Source organism: Lates calcarifer, linkage group LG3 (genome assembly GCF_001640805.2).
Source record: "Lates calcarifer isolate ASB-BC8 linkage group LG3, TLL_Latcal_v3, whole genome shotgun sequence".
NCBI lineage: Eukaryota > Metazoa > Chordata > Actinopteri > Centropomidae > Lates > Lates calcarifer.
The window spans coordinates 6,543,835-6,563,483 of NC_066835.1; the positions used below are offsets into that span (position 1 = coordinate 6,543,835).

A 19,649-nucleotide genomic window follows, 5' to 3' on the forward strand; every position below is an offset into this window, starting at 1 on the left:
CCGCCCATTCTGAATACGCCATCACGTCAAGCACTTAACTTAGACAGTCACTACTGTAAATGGGTCAGAGCAGAGAGGGAAAGAGAGACAGAGAGAGAGAGAGGGAGAGAGAGCAAAACCGTGGAACTAAAGAGTCGTTTTCAATAGGCCTTAAGGCCATTTCATGATTGCAGGAGTGTTTTACTGCACGATTGAAAACTAGATGGACCTATACTTGCAAATAATGACCTAGATTTAGTCCTCTCATTCTGCTGGTAGAAGGGTCCACACACCGTAGCCTACAATGTGGGGGGTATCAGTCTACATCAGGCTCTCAACAAGCATCAGACACCTACAACATGACACGTGTTTGGTCAAATCTCATCCCCTCAGAGGAGCTGCATCAGCAGCAGAAAAGCCTGACGTGCACACGTCTCTTCGCAATGTGTGAGGGAAAGAGAGGGCTGAGAAGGTGTGGGTGCACGTGTGGAACGGGAAGAGGTGTTGGAGTTTTTCTTCTTTCTCCCTCTCTCTTTGTTAGAAATGAACAGAGACTGTAATTTTCACAGCACCTCAATTTCTCATGATGCTGTGTAAAGTGAATTCACAGAGACAGACAGAGGCTCCTCAGAAGGATCCACCTTATATGTGGTTGTTTTACCTCAGAGAGAACAGAGAATGAGGAGAACGTGATCACATGCAGGATGTTAAATGACAGTTTCCATTTAATCCTTTCTCAGTACAACCGGCTGTCAGCTGGGATGTCGGCTGTAGAGCAGGGTTTATGCTTAAAAAAAACACCTAAACTCAGCTCCCTATCTTTCATTTGCAAAATAGAATGTACCCCCTTTCAGCATTGATAAATATTCATGATATGTTAAAGCACTTTCAAACTGAATATGACTACAGGGTCTTGTAAAAAAAAAAAAGATTCAGAAAGTAAATTGTTTTACTGCACAGCTTGTTTTTCCTTGAGTTGTATTTCACCCACATTTTTAATTTACTGCAACAACATCTGTTGTGACGATTCAGCACCTTGCAATTATTAAGAAAACTTTTTTTTTAAATTACAGGACTATTATGCAGTTTAATGTATCATTACTTGCATAAAATAGTCCCTGTTCATTTATTAATAGCTGTCGCAGTTGTGAGTTAGGAGCAGCTTGGTTACATTGACAGGCTTTGGTTTCAGCACCATGGTCAGTGACACTGACACAGGCCACTGTGTGAGACTGACCGTGTGCATTTCTAACTGTTCCCACCAGACTTTTGACACCAGAATGAAATGTGCTGACTGTCAGGATGAAAGCGTTGCGTGGTTAAGTCGACCTCAGATCAGAGCCGAGTCTTAGTAAAAATCTACTCTGCTTGGCGTCAAAGTTTAGTGTTAAACTTCATGTCACGCCATCTGCCATGCTGAACACACCCTACAAGGTGATGTTTCAGATCATGAAGCTTGCTGGGTTTTGGCTGGGAAAGATGTGGATTTGTGAACCATTAAAACACAAACACATCTTCCCACACACCAGCCACAACAGTGGGACTAGTTGTCACCGAGTGATTGCTGAAGGATATGGTTATGTAGTTAAACATGCCAACCCATAACACTGACATTTAGCACATCAGCATGCAGCTCTGCTATAGCCGAGTGTGTTTCACTCACTCAGAGTGTGATGATGCCCATGCGAAGTGAAGAAAAAAAAGCGAGGTTTTGTATATTAGGCCCATTATGTCAGTGGTGTACTCTTCTCTCCCAGTCAGCTGCACTGTAGCTCAGCCATGGCACGCCATTTTCCCACTTAACAAGACCACTGAGATGTCTGCACACTCTCTCTCACCCTCTTTCTCTCTCGATGGAAGGCGGCCTAATGAATATTTATCGGTTCACTGGGTCAAGGTGTAATATCCGCATTTTCAACACAACACAACACAACACACGCCCTCACCCCCTCATGTATGTGGCAGGGCATTCATCACTGGGGTGGAATCGTTTACAGCCTGGCCTTGCGCCACCTGCTTCACAGCCTGCCAGCAGATCTGTTTGTATCTTCATTAGCACTTGTCTGAACTATTCTGAGGCCGGATGTCAGAGGGTCCTGACCCTAGCTCACTTCGAATCAAGTCAACCCCTTGGTTGCAATTTTGAGCCCCCCCCCCGCAAACCTTCTATTTTTCTTCAGATCTTGTGATTGAAGTCCTGAATAGCTGTGGTCAGAGAATAAATTGCAAATGCTATTTTCTGCACCGCAAACATCAGCTAGATTGTTATTTGGAAACCCTATCACCCCTCTTATGTAGTTTCACAATCCAAGCATTAGCAAAGCAGGTATTTCCCATGAGAATCAATCATACGAAAACAAATGAAAGTCAATGGCAAAAACAAACACTACTCTTGCTCCCTCACAGGCTTTCTCCGAAGTTAAAACAAATTTAACTTTGCATGAGCATTCCCACACAGCCCCTCAGCACATATCTGCCCATGCATCACAATGAATACGACATTAGGCATCCAGTGTTTGTAACGTCATTATCACATGAATACCCATCGGAGGGATTTCCTTCAGAGATGGCTCAGGCTTACCTGTGGCCAGAGTGCATTATCCCCCCGTGGACAAAACAAATTGATCACCTTCAAAAAAACAGCCTCTCAGTTGATCCCCAAACAAATGCGATGAGCTCTATCCATAGTTCATCCCCTTTGGGCCTTTTGATGTTGGGAAACTTGCTGATCTGCCGTGTCCTCCTTTTCTAATAAAGCTGTCATCAGCTGCCAATGTGCACTTTCATGGCGTCGCTCCAAGCTGGCTGAGATCAATAGCGCCTGTCAGGGAGCGTTCCCTAGGCGTAATAAGGCTGGGAGACACATGGTAAGTAGACCACAGGGGGGATCTAGGCAGCTTTCTGATTGGATATGGACCCTGATTCAACCGGGAGAGATGACACTGTGTTTACACATGGGACGGCAAATAAAAAAGGAAAAGAAGAGGAGAGAAAAAGAGGATTGATCATCTAGATATAAGCAAACAGGAAATCCATTAAAGGGTCAAAAACCAGCAGTGACACTGAAATGTCCATTAAATGAGGAGAAACCTGATATATAATGTGTGTGATACAGAATATAAGTGTGTTTAGTTTTTGTGGGCACAGTGGTGATGTCACAAACCATGTCAGTGTAGTATATGTGTGTGTGTGTGTGTGTATATATATATATATATATATATATATATATATATATATCCATCACATCAGAAGATCTACAGCTCTGCCAGTGTCATGCATATTTCATCAAACAACATGCAAGGCTGCAGAGCCCATATCTCATGTAGCTTTGACATCTTTACTAACCAGGCTGCACTGATAGACACGCAACACTTTCTGTGCTGGAAATTTACTGTTAACGTGACAGACTGATAGAGTGAGAGCAATTCTCTTGCTGCCCCATGCAAATACACACCCACACAATAAAGACACGTGGTACTAAATCACATAATCTAACTGCAGAAGAAGTAGTCATATTTTTTTCTTAAGTATTACTGAGGCGTACCGGAATGTAATTAGTTTTACAGGTATTTGACTTTAAACCAATGTATTGATTTAAATTTAAATTTGACCTGATGATGGCGCTAGATGAAATGTTAACAGATCACCAAAGTTATTATAATTCATCCTCCTGAGGAGAACATCAGTGTCTAAAAGTTAATAACAGTCCATCCCATAGTTGTTGAGACATCTCACTCAAAACCACAAATCTCATGGTGGATCAAGAGTCATAGTCAGTGGATCACATAAGTACTTAGGATTCATCTTCTGTAAACCTTGTGCCAGCCCACACCTGTTGCAAAAATTCTGACCTGAGGATAAGTCAGGCGATCACCAAAGTCATTAGGATTCATCCTTTAGGGATCATGAATGTCCAGTGTCCAGTCCATTCTGTAGATATTAGGATGTTTCATTGGATAAGTGAAAATTTTTACCGTCGGCATTACAAAATCTACGAGGTTCATCCACCATGAACATCTGTACCAAATGTCATGGTAGTCCATCCAACAGTTTCACTATACTTAAAAAAAAAATACTTAAAAAACATAAATGTCAAAATATAGTATATCTAGGGGCGACCTGATAGCTGAATGGTTAGGGCACGTACCATATATAGTGTAGCTAAAGGAAAAGTCAGAGGATCACCAAAGTCAGTCAGATTCGTCCTCTTGGGATCATAAATATCTGCACAAGATTGAATGTGAATCCATCTGATTGCTGCTGAGATTTTTCAGTCTGCACCCAGTTGGTGAATTGAGTGACCAGCCACTAGCATGTCTAGAAATACAATGGGTTTTCTAAAAAAAATTTTTTTCACCTCCACAGAACCATCTATGTGTCTATGTGCCAACCCGTTTTTCTACTGGCAATGGTTGCAGTTAATCATTTGGCAAAGCAGATGAAAGGTAAGGTTGATTTAACACTCCCTCCATTACTTATTCATGTGAAAGAAATCACAAACATGGGCATGATTGGTTGGCTGTCAGTATTTTGTTTTTTCTAAAAGTACCTAAGCTGTCAAGCAAATGGATCAAGTCATCTTGTTTTAGTTTCTGTTTCATTTTAACCCATGACAACACCCCTGCCCGTGTGATATGTCTTGTAGGTTTTACCAGATGAAAAAAGTTACAAAGTTCTTTCATTCCTAAACTCATAATTTTGTGTTCCAGCTCATCTTTGAATTAGTGTTCCTATCCCACTTTCATATCTGCGTTATTGAGTTCACTGATGTACACTCAGGGCTGAATCAGTCATAAAATACAATAGTGCATGTTAAAATGTGTCCAGTGGTGAGGAATTGATTGAAGTTGAAGGTGGCAATTAGTTTCATTGATAACTGTACCGGCGGGGAGGAACACACCGAACACAGGGAAGGCATAACACATCTCCTGAATGGAAACAATTCCATTACTCTCTGTCGGCTGTCCTCACTTCCCTCCTCGCCATTCATCTACGGATGTAATGACCAAAGAAAAGAGCAAGAAGCTGATCTGTCAGGATGATTCACTGTCAATTTACCGAGCTTTTTAAAAAGCTCCACTCTGTGCTGCAGCCGGGGAGAAGGACCCAGCCTCCTAACTCTTATTATAATCTACATATTGACACATATGATGGTGCAGTGCTGATTGAGAACGACTGTGTGGAGATGACTTCTCAGCGAACATTTAAATTTGACTTAGTGTGGTGTCAGAAGGTGATAACTGGAGTTGCCATTAGCAGCCAGATTGGTACAGACTATGTTATGACATGTGATACAGTACTGAACAGTATTAGGACTTGCTGTTTGAATTTGTGTTATCATGCAGTAAATGTACTTGAATAAAATGCTCATTTACGATCAATCACAGTTTCAATTTCTTGGTGACATGAGAGTGCCTCTGGGTTTAATGCTCATAGCAGAGTGCTGCCCAGCTTGTGCCAAAATTGATTTAAGATATGGAATCTAGGCTTCCAGCAACCTTTTACTCACAATGCACACTCTGTTTGCATATTCCAAAGGAGAAAGGCTTGTTTTGAAGAGATGCATTATATTACCTGATATACTGCCAAGTTATGCCTCAAGGTTTTGCATTATCTTCCAATGACTTCCAATGAGTAAGCACAGAGAATCTGAATTATAGCAACATCTTGGGCTTGTTCGGGTTCTCGATAGCCACACATCTGCGAACAAAACCTGCCCACAGCCGGCTGCCTGGCTGTCTAGGCCTTGACTGAAAACAAAAACAGATAGGCTGCAGACTTTCCAATAAGCACACAAACAAAGTGAGATCTTGCTGCATAGTTTGCATCAACAAACAAAGCATCGTTTGCTTTTTCACTATACTGTACTACTATACTTTAGAATACCATATGCCAAATACCACAGAGTCAATTCATGTGTGGTGTCAGTAATACTCAGTATACACTCAAATCACACATATACTTGTACTTCTGTATTTGTGAGGACACTCATTGACATAATGCATTCCCTTGCCCCTTACCCTAATCTAAACCATCACAACCAAATGCCTAACCCCAGCCCTTACCCTAACTCCTGACTCCTAACCTCAACATAATTCTAAACTGAACCCTAGAAAAAGTCTCAAACCAAAGTCTTAATAAGCACTTTAAAGTTGTATTTGACAAAGGTACAGCTCATTTTAACAGCATATATATACATATATACACTTCATATATACACTTCATATACATGTGAGTAGCTGAGGGCATCGTATCATATTTTATAGACTGATCACATGTTTTAGATATAAAATCTTAATTTTAAAAGAAGAGGATAAGTAACTCTGAATTGTAGAGTACAGTACCTGAGTGAATGGACATTTTTACACAGACCGGAAATGACACAACTTAACATGAAGACTTAAAACAATCTATTAATCCTTCCACAGTGTAGTTATAAGACAATGGCAGCACTGATGAGACAGATGCAGGTATTATAGAAGACTCTGGCTCAACAACAAAGCGCGAGTCAGACCAGATCATGCAGTTGATAAAAACGATGAGGAGGTGAACAGATCGATGCCACAACTCAAATGGATGAGATTTACGTTTGAGTCAGTTACAGGACGCCACTGATCGGTGACTCATGTGCTTCTTCGAAATAAAGTGACTGGCGCCATTGCGTGGCATAATGGAAAATTACATGAGACCGCACAGTTGCTAGACAGTTATGTAATCATCATCTGATGACTGGTGATTGGTGAGGACGCTTTAAGGAGAAAGATAGAACATGATCTGATTTTTGACTGAAATGTGTTAATGTACTAGAACAATGCTGCGCCGACTGTGAATAAAAGTATTTATTCACTGTAAAAACATGCCATTTAGACCCTCTCTCTTTTTCCTCTGCATTACCCTCGATTTCTTTCCAAGCCTCTTCACCTCTAACCTTTAAATAATCGAAGGCAGGCGATATTTCCCTGTAATTAACGCAGATCGACGGGCTTTAAACAAAGTTAAGCCCGAACGTCCGAGCGCACTTCACCAGAGCTCCTCTTGAGTTCATCCATCCCATTTCCTGGACCGAGTTCCTGAGGGAGGGCCAGCGACGCAGGCATGGGAAAGTTCGCCCAACTTTTTCCACTTACATCGATTCTTTTTTTAAAAGAGGGCTAATACAAGTCGACTGGAGCTGTGGTGACCACCACTGTGAGGAGCGGAGGGTGACGATAAAAAAGTAGACACAGAGCTGAGCCCCGTGAACCAATAAGGAGACAAACCCCGCTTCACGAGAGAGAAAGGTGAGAAGTCTTCTCAATAATGACAACAAATCAGATGAGGATTGTATATGTGAGGATTGTATTTGTTTAATATTCCTGTGGGGACATAATCCTATAGTTGTCAGTGAGGGAACTGCACTGTGTTTGATGGAAGAATAATATGTCTACAGGTGGCTGATAAATTCTAACATACTTTTTATTGACTATTATTGACTCTAATATTTATGCTTTGATTCTCAACATTTTTGTATCTTTTCTATCCTTTTGTAGTGAACTGAATAGTGTCTGAATTATTAAAGCTCAAGTAAGATCAAATGACATTGGTCTTTTAAGAGAAATCCCTATTATTACATTTATTTATTAGTTGATTTGCTGTAGGTGTTTTTTTTCCAATCCCATATCAAACAATATAAGGACTAAGTATGCTATTTACACACCTATAGAGAGATTAAAATGGTTTAAAAAGTAGATCTAAAGTCCCACGAGAAACCTAGTGTGACAATTACATTGTGATTATTTTGACAGATTGTGATACGAGTCACGATTTTAGTGAGAATTTTAAGATTTCATTTTCACTGAAAATGAGATTTTTGCTGGGGTCTGTACTGAACAAGCATGTTTCCTTACATCCAGAGAGTATAATTCATAGTCTAGGGGCATCTCTGTAACACTGCAATGGTATCTGTAACTTTATAATGGTATGTATGATACATTTTACTTTTATCAGAAAATGATTTGGATATTGCGATTTCGATAATATTTCAATTAACTGTTCAGCCCTACTATATATAGTGTATATTATGTACTTAATGGTATTATTTCATACTATTTCTCTATCTGGTATGATGAACTGGCATTCTGTGGTATGTTCTGTAGAGATAATAATAATAATCTGCCAGACAATACACCCTGAAGTGGATCAGCCTGGTTATCAGTTTTGTGCCTGTTCAGTGGGCCAGAATCCCTGACAGTCCATTGTCTTGTCTCATCCTGTCAGAAGAGTTTGTGTTTTCATTATTAGGAAAAGTTTTCTTTCTCTTGGGGTGGGGGGGTGGGGGTGGAATAATAGACAAACATAAATAGTCTAAACAAACAGACAAGTGTCACAGCAGCGGCTCAAACCCCCAACACAGGATGTTTATCCAGATGCGTGTGTGCGTATGCGTGTGCGTGCATGTCCCTTAGCGTCTTGAGAAGTCACTGACTGCGACATTTATCGCCAAAATTCCCAAGACCCCCCCCCACGCCCCTCTTCTTCCCCAATGCGTCATTACAACACTTTTACAAAGTCACTCACAGTTTACAATTTAAATCTGCTTTGAATGAGTCATATAGTAAATTCACCTTAAGAAAAGACTGTATATGATGCTCCTGTATAATGTTAAAGTCTGACTGGCTTCTCTTGGACTCATTTACCCCAGTTTTACTGTGAACAGTGAAAGTATGTGGTGTTTCCATTCATATTAAATAACTTTAGTGCCATGTGGTTTTGTTTTAGCTCATTTTAGTGTATGGGAGCCTTGTTTTTCACATCCCTATGATGAGGAGTTGGAGCCCACCCGAGCAACAGTGTGAGCTCATGGAAGAACAAGCCAGATACACATGTTCCTTAGTAAAAAGAAAAAAAGACACCATTATACTGAAAAGGTTGGAGGAGCTTAGCTCATTTGTTGCTTACAGAAATGACTGAACACTTAAGCATTAGCGGTGCGGTTATGAAAACTCTAACCCTTGTGAATTCAGTAGAGGAAATAAAATATACCAATTAGGTGTTAAGTGGTTCATTCAAAACAGTTTGTGCAGGGATGCAGATGAAAAGGTGGGTAAAAAAGTAATACTAGAACTAGAGGCAGTTATAACAGGGTCCAGTCACCTATATTGCAGATCACAATCTGAACAAGCAGGAAGAGGGTCTACAATGATCTGGTGAGCTGGGGAGTTCTCTGTGTGCCGGATAATTTCTTCAAATTACTGTGTGCCAGAATAAAAATTTCTCAAAAGGTGGCTCAACTCTTAAAATTTCTCAAACTCATTCTCCCCGATCAATCCAACCATCTTTCATCTGTCTGTTGTAGAAGCAGAGGATGTCCAGAGCTGACTGGTCCTTCCTGGAGCACCTGCTGGAGGAGGGCCAGGAGTACTCGACAGCCGTCGGCCGTGTCTGGCTCACCGTGCTCTTCCTGTTTCGCATGCTGGTACTGGGAACCGCCGCCGAATCCGCCTGGGATGACGAGCAGTCTGGCTACGTCTGCAACACGCTCCAACCCGGCTGCACCGCTGTCTGCTATGACAAGGCCTTCCCCATCTCCCACTTTCGCTACTTTGTCCTCCAGGTCATCTTCGTCTCCACGCCGACCATCTTCTATTTTGGATATGTGGCTATAAGGGCTAGGAAGATCAGGCAGAAAGAGGAGGAAAAGGATGAGGAAGGGGGCAGTAGGACTAAAGACAATGAACAGGAGAAGGAGAAAGGGTGGAGAAAGGCTGGCAAGACTCCCGCTGAGGCCCCTAAACTGAAAGGCAGGCTGCTGTGTGCATATGCACTCAGCATCCTTTTCAAAGTCCTCCTAGAAGTTGGTTTCATCATAGGGCTGTGGATCCTCTATGACGGCTTCTTCATATCGCCAAAGTTTGAGTGCACGGCATACCCCTGCCCTCACACGGTGGACTGCTTTGTCTCCCGACCCACAGAGAAGACCGTCTTCACCATCTACACTCAGGTGATCGCCGCCATCTCCCTGTTCCTCAACCTCATCGAGCTCCTCCACCTCCTCCAGCTCGCCATCTCCCACCGCTTGGAGAAACGCTACAACACCCAGCGCCTAGACTACCTTCCCCGGTGTGAGCGGGTGGCGGCGGAGCAACAGACTCCGGAGTTTCAGACCGAGGTGTCGCAGTCTTACAAAGCGGGGCATGTCAGCTCGTGCAGGGCGGGGGTGCATGTGAGAGCTATGGGATCTGGTATAGAGCGGGGGGGGGAGGCTGTGAGCGACATGCTGCCTAGTTATATGAACTGCATGGGGGCTATGAGGACGTCACATTCCCCTAGAGCTCATTATAAAAAACACGCACATCAAAACAATGTTAAAAACAGTAAGAGTGCCCATAAGGGACACTCAAAGCAGAAGCAATATGTTTGATACAGTCAGATGGGATGATACGTTGTTTATGACTGTGAAAGCTTTGTTCGGCTTCTGAGTTTTTTTTATATTGATATTTTCCTGCACATGACACTTGAGCATCAGGAGTACATGGTGAGAGCTCAGATGAGGGAGAAATCAAGAACAACTATTGCACTGTGAACCTTATGCCTCAGAGGCAGGTGGACATTCAAACAGAGATTTGCCACATAAATGGACCTATTCAAAACTAAACATTTTGAGCGCACTCCCCAAGGCAAAGAAAATGAGACTGCACTGTGAGGGAAGATTACAGTCATAAGATGCCTTCTTCTTACTTGTAATGGCTTTTAGTGCTTAATGTGACAGTGGAAAAAAACACTGCAGAGGGGAGGGAGAGAGGGGTCTGTGAGGGTCTAGGGACACTGTGTGAGTGTGTATGGGAAGGGACCAGACTTAAGCGTATTCCTCTGAGATTTGCACTGTAACCCCTGGAGTTGTTTGAAGCCTTCCCCCTCCCCAGTGGCTCTATCCACACTGTGGAATGTACTGGTCTCTGGGCCCTGGGTCCGGCTCCCGAGAGGATACTGGCTGCGTGTATCCCAGGCACGCATGCATGCACACACACAATGTACTTTTCCCCTTTCACCCAGTGAGTTTTTGGTCACTTGAGTTGAGGGAATATGGACCAGGATATCAGGGGTAAAGAGGAGGGGAGCTAAACCATGGGAATTCTGGGATTGTGATTGACTTATCATTGCCAGTAACTGTAGAATTTTAGCAATGAAGAAAGAGGGAGCGAGAGAGAGAGAATACCGCTGAATACTTCATCACCAGGGCTGAATAATGGAGCAAAGACAAGCCATCCAGTTTGAAAAGCAAACCTTTTAGTGAGCTTGAGAAAGTGCTAAAAAGTGTATGAGTAATTGCGCACACCGAATGGACTGAAAGAGGTGCAGAAATGTGCTAATTAAATGAAAGCAGATGACAAATTATGTGAAAATTGTATTTAATGTTTAAGATATTGTGAAAAAATACCAGTGTGAATATTTATTATTTTAAAGAGAATAAAGTTTTAACTACCATAAATTAATGAGGACACTGTCAGTTCATAAATTTGTGTCATATTGTCAGGATCTAAGGCTCAGTTCATACAAGTTGGTCTCTCCTGTATGTGATGGTTTTATTCCCTTTTCTTTCTGAACACAGGGATGAGATTTAGACGTGGGGGGGAAATGTCTCTGAAGCATGTGTTGCTTCTGTGTCCAACCGCACACTTTCCACTGTCCGAATACTGTCACAATACAGAGGCACTGAATCACTCAAGAGAAATCGCTTTGGGAATAACAGAGAGACCAAGGTGTGGAGAAAGTGGATGAGCTTTACAGGGTATCATGAACAAACCTCCTCAAGGGGGAAAAAATGGAGAGAAATAACTTTGATTTAATGGCTGTTTCTTTTCTTCTTCTTTTTTTTTTAAAATCCGTAGCTCTGGCTGCACTGAAGAAAAGCATCAATAATGTGCCAGTAAAAGTTCATACAAGGTGGAACAGCATTTTATGCTGGCTCTATTTAATATCCCCTGGGGAGTCATGACTGTTAACACTGTTTTCGTGGAGAGCAATTGATAAAATCCAGGACTCAGCATCCTCAACAAAAGGTGCTCACCCAGGCTCCCAGTGAATGTAGCCATATGTCTTTTCAGAGATGGAGCTGCAGCCCTCTGCAATACAGCCCTCATTTCCAGCAATTTACTGAACTGTCTCCATGACGATAAGCAGTTATCTATAGCAGGAAAACAGGGTTTATAGGAAATGAACTACTGAGGCAGGTTCTCATAAAGAAAACAGCTTGAACTGTGATGAGGCCAAACAAGATCAGTAACAAGCAAGTGAAAAACAGGAATTAAAAATAATCACATTTTTTTTCTTCTGCAGCAGTTTTATCAAAAACCTTTATGATTTAACAATAGGAAGACTATCTCAGTCCTCGGGGTGGAATGTGGTTTTATTGCGGGCAGCCTCTCCCTGTGTCAAGGATAAATTGGCAGATATCGTTGAAAGAACAATCCAGATAGAGCCTGCTGAGGCTGCCCAGTTCAATGCCTGTTCACGAAAACTTGGCTGGCTTTCCCGCGCAGTCTTGTTATCTCAGTCCAGGTGGGCGGGTGCATGTGTGTGCGCACGTTGCGTGCATGTGTCCACGTGACGGTTCATGTATGTGTGTTTTCACAAAAAAAAGCCGGGGCGGGGGTCACAGAACAGATTGCAAGTGGGTGACCCCATATCGGTCCGCTGCTGCCAACCAAAGCCAGCAGCGGAACAGCTGAGCTCCCTTTTAAACCCATCTTCCTCGTAGCCGATCAAGCCAGAGAAGCCCAACGTCCTGCTCTGTTCTCTCCACGGAATAAACTCTCACCTCCTGTTGAGTGAAGCGAACATAAACCTCCAGGACGAAAAACAGCAGTGAGTGCAAGTTATTTGCTGCTCCGACAGTCATTTTTCCTCCACAGTCAATATCTGCCTTCCAGGGAGATTGCAACCCTCCTATCACGCCCCCTAACAGTGCAGATTAAAATGATGTTTTTGGCTACATGTTCCTCTGTAAGGACAATGGGGCATTAATCAAATGTCTTTCCATTCATTGCTTTGATTACCTGTTATTCATGTCTAAACTATTTCCCAGAATTAGGGCAATGAAACCAGACACTGATTTTAGAGGATACTGTAATGAAAGCTTGATAGTGGAGATATTTGTGCTATGTCCAGCTGTGCTAATAAAATAAGTCATTAGCTGGGAAGATCCCTATCTGCGCGACAGGTCATCCTAAGCAGTTATACATGCAACTTCTGGGACCAGATGCCATTTTGACCGAGTTTCCTGACATTGTTGAAGTCACTGCTGATGCATTTCCTCACTCTGTTGGTGCTACTGATCACACACACAAAGAAGGGCAATCTTGCAATTTGTACACAAGCTCTTAGATTGTGAAGCAGTTCAAAGGGCCATCAAGCAGCCTCAGGCTCCATCAGGTCTACACAAGGGGGACTGTTGTGCTGAAAGACAACTTTCCTTTAGGGAAGGTCTCACCACCATGTCATACACTGGCCTCTGGAGGGTCTTTAAAGGGTCCACCCACTGTATGTGTCAGGCCTGGCCAAAATGGGGTGCTCTGTTGTCATACTTCCTGCCAGCTGTACTCCCAAAGGCCCTGCAAATCTCTAGGAAGCACCCTGAAAACATACACTCAAGAAGTCAGGAATGACCAGCGTTCACCAAGTTCAACAAGACTGTCATACACACTCATATAAACAAGGGATGGCTTAAAATAGCTACAGGGTGAATGAGGTCGTCAAATTATGTAATATTTCTTTATTTGGATGGAATTGGAAATAATGTACTCTGCCCAGTAAAGACCACTTAGTGTTTATGTTATAGCACGCGTGTACGTGTGAAAGGCGTACAGTGTTACATGTGCCAACCCCCTTTGTTTCTCTCAATATACATACACACAATTCCGACACACAACTTTCTCTGTATCCATAACAATGTCACGTCTAAGTACCCACTCCTTAATATGGGCATTTGTGCTACTCAACAAAACAAGACAAAAATGCTTTGAGCAGTTCCTAAATTTAAACTCTGGAGAGGAAGTGGGTCTGTATCTGTTTCCTGTTCCAGTATTGTTTTTCCCCAGGGATTGGTCGTCAGGGATTGTTCACCCTGACAATGGGGCTGCAGTGGGCATTGTTGCATTGTTTTGTCCTGGCTCCCCCGTGTTTTGTAGACCTAATGTCACGGCCACCCCATCAAAGGCCAGTGAAGGATGGTGGAAATGGGCAAAGGGCCTGCTGAACAGCCACAGTCAATTAAGAGTGCTGGTACCACTTAGAGCTCAAAGAGATTTGTGTCCATGTTTGTGCTAGAGCTGCGATAAGATTGAGTGGAGAGTGGGGACCTTTTGGGTTACAACCCTCCAGATGTTTAATGTTTAACGCTGCATTAATCAATATTTTTATATTAACAACAGATCAAAACACTATACATTGAGTGAAAGGTGGTGCCTCTAGTGATGAACCCACAAAATGTCAGCAATGCCCTGTAGCTTTAAGTCTTTCAGTTAATTCTTGTGGTATTATAGCATGCAACTTTACTTTTCTGGTTATTTTCACTCCAACAGGAAAAGGCTCTGCTAAACTGACTGTAAGCTATCTGCCCAGATCCAAAGAACACGGCCAATGTTAGCCACAAGCCGCTGAACATAGTGGATCATGTCACTGATAAATAGCTTTGAGACAAAAGAAGCTCAAAGGGTATTGGACTTACACTCGTGAAGTGGTCAGATACGCGAACTAAATGCTGATGACTGAGTAGTTGCAATTGCTATTTGCTACACAGGTAACTGTTTGCTAACAAAGAAAAACAGTGGTGTAAGGTGACAATACTATATATCGATCTTGTGTTTTCAGCTTAGTTTGCTGCCCCCAAGTGGCCAAAAAAATTTAATAATGCTGTTCCTATACACACTGAGGAAACCTGATAGTTGTCTGACTAAAAAAGTACCTTTTGAATTTATTAGTTGCCCTACAAGAAAAAAGCAATATGTATAGTACTAATAAGACAGAGACTATGAGTAAGACTAAGAATAACAGCCTACATTTTAGCTATGGAGTGCAAAGGGTGAGTTTTGAGGACCTTAGCAAGACTGATAGTATAGTAGTATAGCTAATAACTGATTTTTGAGTAATATCTGATGTCAGCCAATTTCCTTATTCCAACCATGTTATGTATCCTGGCTGTCAGAGAAGTAAACTGGCCATTTTTCAGTCTTTAAAAAAACCCTGTGAGAATATACCCTCAAATGCTTTTATTATGTTTATGTTGAGGCTTCTTGCCCTTGTATAAGCTTGATATAGACCAGTACCTGTATTCCTGGATTCTGTGTATGTGTGTGTGTGGTTGTTTAATAAGGGGAAGTGGTGGTGCCTTCCAACAGGCAGACAGCACTATTGTTCCTGCAGCAGAGGGAACACCGTCTCCGGCCTGTCCACTCAGGATGTTGAACTGGACCTCCTTAAAAATAAAAACAACAAAAAAGCAAAAAAGAACAGCCAGCATCACCCGCATCCCCATCATCCAGGAAGAACAATGGAACAACTCCCAACGCCCCCCTCATTTCCCATGAGCCTCAGAGCTTGGTTCCCACAGTACTGTCCAGTTGTGAGGAGCCGGGCCATTGTTAAGACCGCCGGCCGACCTGTCCTCCTGATTGTTCCCACGAGGATACACACACCTTTCACACACCTAAACATATCGCATCCTTGTTAACTCCCTTTCTTTGTAATTTAGCTGCAGGCTTACACATCCACCTCTCCATCCTCACTAGTTTCAAATGGAAACTTCCCTCATCTTGAAGTAATTGCCACTCTGAACATGCACAAGCAGGGTTACTGGAGTGGAGCAGGTCATTCCACTGATAGCAAACTTAAGAGGGGAGTACAAACTGATGACTGCCGATAGCACAACAGCATTTAACATTCTGGTGCCAATGTAAATCTGGGCCTCATAATCTTTCCCCATTTCACTATCTGGCAGGGTAACGTAGCGGAACTTATTCTGGCTTACTGGAAAGGTTACCATCCATTAACAGAGCTCGTGGAGTGCCAGAGAGATGGACCTTTCTGTTTCATTATTTAGCACAGGAAATGCTGCGGGACTGGAGTAAAAGTGTTAACAAAATAATTATTAGAGTAAGTGTGTGCAAGTTATCATGTGTACAATTTAAAAAGCTTCATAAAGCTTTCTTATTATGTTGTGTTTACAACACCAATAACTATCTTCAAACAATGGTGAATTCTGATTTACCTTATCTTATTCCTTTTTTTTTTTTAAATAATGAGGATAATAAAGATTTTCTTGGTTGAATATGTGGAAACCTTCTCTCTACCTTCACAGGGAGGTCATGTCGGGTACAGGCAACAGAACTCATTTTACACAACAGTCCTCCAACATATTCTTTCAGCACTATAACTCCAAAAACACATACCATATTTTCAATCATGGCTATGATCACATGGAAAAAGTCAGTGGGCTACAAAGGTGAATCACTTTTTTGCGAGACTGAGTAGGAAGCTGCCCTTAAAAGGAGAAACTAAATTTTACCCTCATGTTGTTCTACTGATGCCTTTATCAAAAGGAATGTTTTCACATACCTATCTATGTTATTGCACTTATAACTCTTCAGTGGTATTATCCATGTCAAATTGGACAGCAGTGCCAGTTCACAGCAAAATGAACTGTGATCTGTATCCAAATGCATAAGTTAGAGCTAGACGTATACTGTCATAGCAGCAATGATAGGTTGTTGATTACAGAAACAGATTTACTGTGTTTGGCAGACATTCTTAATTAAATAATTTACCTTTAACTCATTGCAGTATAAATGGTTTTTATTACCTTAGGACACACACCTTGAGATGGTAACCATGACACAGTACAATACATTCATTAATATAAGTGTTCTAATGGTGAATAATGGCTAAAGATGCTAAGATGTAAAGGCTAAAGGCTAAAGATGTAAATTTTTGCTCATACCGCATAACCACTGTTAGCAGTGACAGATGTTAAGTTTCCTTGTTTACTTACTGGGCTACGTAGCGATAACAAAAACGTACATATAGCACTCTTAAATATATGTTTTCTGGTACCATGAGTCTTGATAGTCTGTAGGATTTAAGTGAGTATATGTCTGCCTTTTTTAAGGGTTTTTTGAGGGTACTTAGTTTATTTTGTTGTGTATTCTATCAAATATGTGTAAACATTTTTTTTTTTTTTACCAACAAATTACAATAGTTTATCAGTAACCTTCTCATCATACCTCTGGGTAAAAGTCATTTCTATGTGAGAGACTGAAACTCTTGGTCATGAATCTTTTAGGATAAACTTTAAGACTTGCAGCTTAGATCACAGCTCCAGATACAAGCCAACTTTGAAGAACTGAAAAATCCAGACTCATGTCAAACAATTAACAATCAAATCAAGTTAATTCAAGATGCCAACGCAGAAAAAACCCGTGTTTCGGTCCACAAAATAAAAATGCTGATGTTGGTGTTGCCATAGGTCATATTCTGAAAGGTGAAAAGGTTGGCGAGTTCCCCGTTAATCACTGCTTTGTCTTCTGTGTTCTCTCTAAAATTATTTCCTTCTTGAAGCTGAATGAGCACAGTCATTACTTCCTTCCTTTGACTTTGAAGTTACTTTTGTCCTTGGAAAAAGTATTGTTTCATATTAAAAGGGAATGAAATATTTGTTTGGACTTGACTGTGAAACAATGCTGCTGAAACAAAGTGACAGAAAATGAAACTTCAAGTTTTATTACTACGTTTCTAGAGAAAATTTCCCTCAGACAATTATTGACATTAACTGAATGGTCAATTGGGCACACACTTTGAGCATACAAACACAAATTTCTTTTATTGATCACATTTTCAGTGACACACACAATTAAAACTTTAAGTGTGCAAGTAATCCGGACATTCTAAAATGAAAGTATTGTATAGATATTCCAAACAAAAGGACTAAGCAGCTTAAACTTCCTGAGAGACCTCCCACGCTGCTGGCTTATTTTGCCACATACCATCAAAAGTCACGAGATAAAAAGAACTACAACAAAGACCTGTCTTTCTTCCTCTGCTTTTATGTTCACAATCAGACATTCCTTCTTAACATAAAGAAAAGACTGAAGGAGAAACACTTGTGTGTGACAGGCTTGAGACATGAAAGTTATTTTTATGCAGGAAACAAAGAAATGGTATAATTAAGTCACAATAAAATCTGTGTCAGTGCCACTACTAGATTTAAATAAAACGGCAATAGTCCTCTTTTCCTTGAGCCCGAGGACAAACAGACAACAATCGCATCGAACCTTGTAGTCAGTTCAAAGCCGAAACACCCAAAGGTTCCATATTTAAGGTGTTTTAAGTACAGTGACTTGCTTTAGTTAGGGAATCAATGCAAGCATGTGCAACATCAAGGGGAAGGTCAGACTTGATAAAAAAAAAAAAAACAAGTATGTGTTTTCTGAATTACCCTCCTGATTCTATACAGTGTCTGACATTAACACAGGTAAGCTGATGCTCTTGGGTGGCCAGAAGTGAGGATTTATGGCTGAGTTGAGTTGGAAGAATAGGTGTTTTTTGCCCTCTGGTTCACCCCCTTTGCTCCCAGTGCGCTATCCTTCTGCTGTGAGAGGGCAAACACGAGTCTCTACCACCACCACCACCAACAGTTAGCTCTTTTCAGGTCTGTTCCTGTTCAGAGCTGCTCTGGGCGTAAACTCCAGTCTTTCTTTCAGGCTAAGCACCTGCGTGCTGTCCATACCCACTTGTTCCTGTAGCTTCCTCTCCTCCCTCAGCTCCAGGATGCCCTTCTCCTCCTCTCGAGGTTTGGGGGTCCCTCTGATGAACCACTCCAGGTGGTAGCCCACTGCTCCAACCACAAAGGCAACAGGAAAGGTGACGTAAGGAGCATAGGTCCGCAACGCCGTCCACACTACAGGCCACATGACTGCACACCGCTTTGGCTCCCCGGTGCTTCATGGGGAAAAAAAGAGAATGAAGGGTAAGTGGATTTTAGCTTACATATAAATGATACAGTAATATAACTGGAGGGAATAGTTTAGGGACATTCACTCATGAGAAAGGAGAACACTGTGGTTCTGAATTGATTATTTAAAATGTGATAAACATTTCCTCTAAACTGGTTCCCCCTTAGTGGTTTCAACCTGATCCTGACCGATAAACCAAATCATGTACCACTGCAAACAACTTTGACTTCAGCAAAACTACTTTTACCAACATGAAAGCACCATCATTTAAAATCACATTGTTGGCTTTAAACCATAAGAAAGAGCCAGCTGAGATACAATGTTTTTACCTTTTAAATCATCAAATTAGAACTAGTTCAGGTAATAATAGCCTGTGTGAAAAGGATACAGTGTTTTCTTCAAACTGTGGTGGCAAGTAGGAGGTCAGTCAACTCTCAAAGCCAATTCTATGAACATTTGTAAATCATTATTTGTATTTTTGAAATTATACCTGTATATTATAAGATACATAATTGCACAATTGTTCACGTAATATTTGTCAACCCATAACGGAAATAAAAAGTAATAATAATTTAAATATGCAAATGGATTGGTACCCATACAGGTAATCATTTACTGTTACCATACCATATTAATACAAATGAGCAGGCCTGTCTGTCCTTACGCCCTCCTCGCCTTTTGTTAACT

General features: G+C 41.6%; 2 protein-coding genes across 2 annotated transcripts; one reads left to right on the top strand and one right to left on the bottom strand.

The window, feature by feature from the left end:
• Window positions 1–6,790: 6,790 nt before the first annotated feature.
• Window positions 6,791–11,450, top strand: gja4 (gap junction protein alpha 4). The gene is made up of 2 exons (XM_018701473.2): window positions 6,791–7,259; window positions 9,314–11,450. Exon 2 carries the CDS (start codon window positions 9,323–9,325, stop codon window positions 10,376–10,378), a length of 1,056 nt encoding a protein of 351 aa, XP_018556989.1. The 5' UTR covers window positions 6,791–7,259; window positions 9,314–9,322; the 3' UTR covers window positions 10,379–11,450.
• Window positions 11,451–17,704: 6,254 nt separating this feature from the next.
• smim12 (small integral membrane protein 12) lies at window positions 17,705–18,920 on the bottom strand. Its single transcript, XM_018701483.2, has one exon. The coding sequence runs from the start codon at window positions 18,918–18,920 to the stop codon at window positions 18,645–18,647; it is 276 nt and encodes a 91-aa protein (XP_018556999.1). The 3' UTR covers window positions 17,705–18,644.
• Window positions 18,921–19,649: the final 729 nt, after the last annotated feature.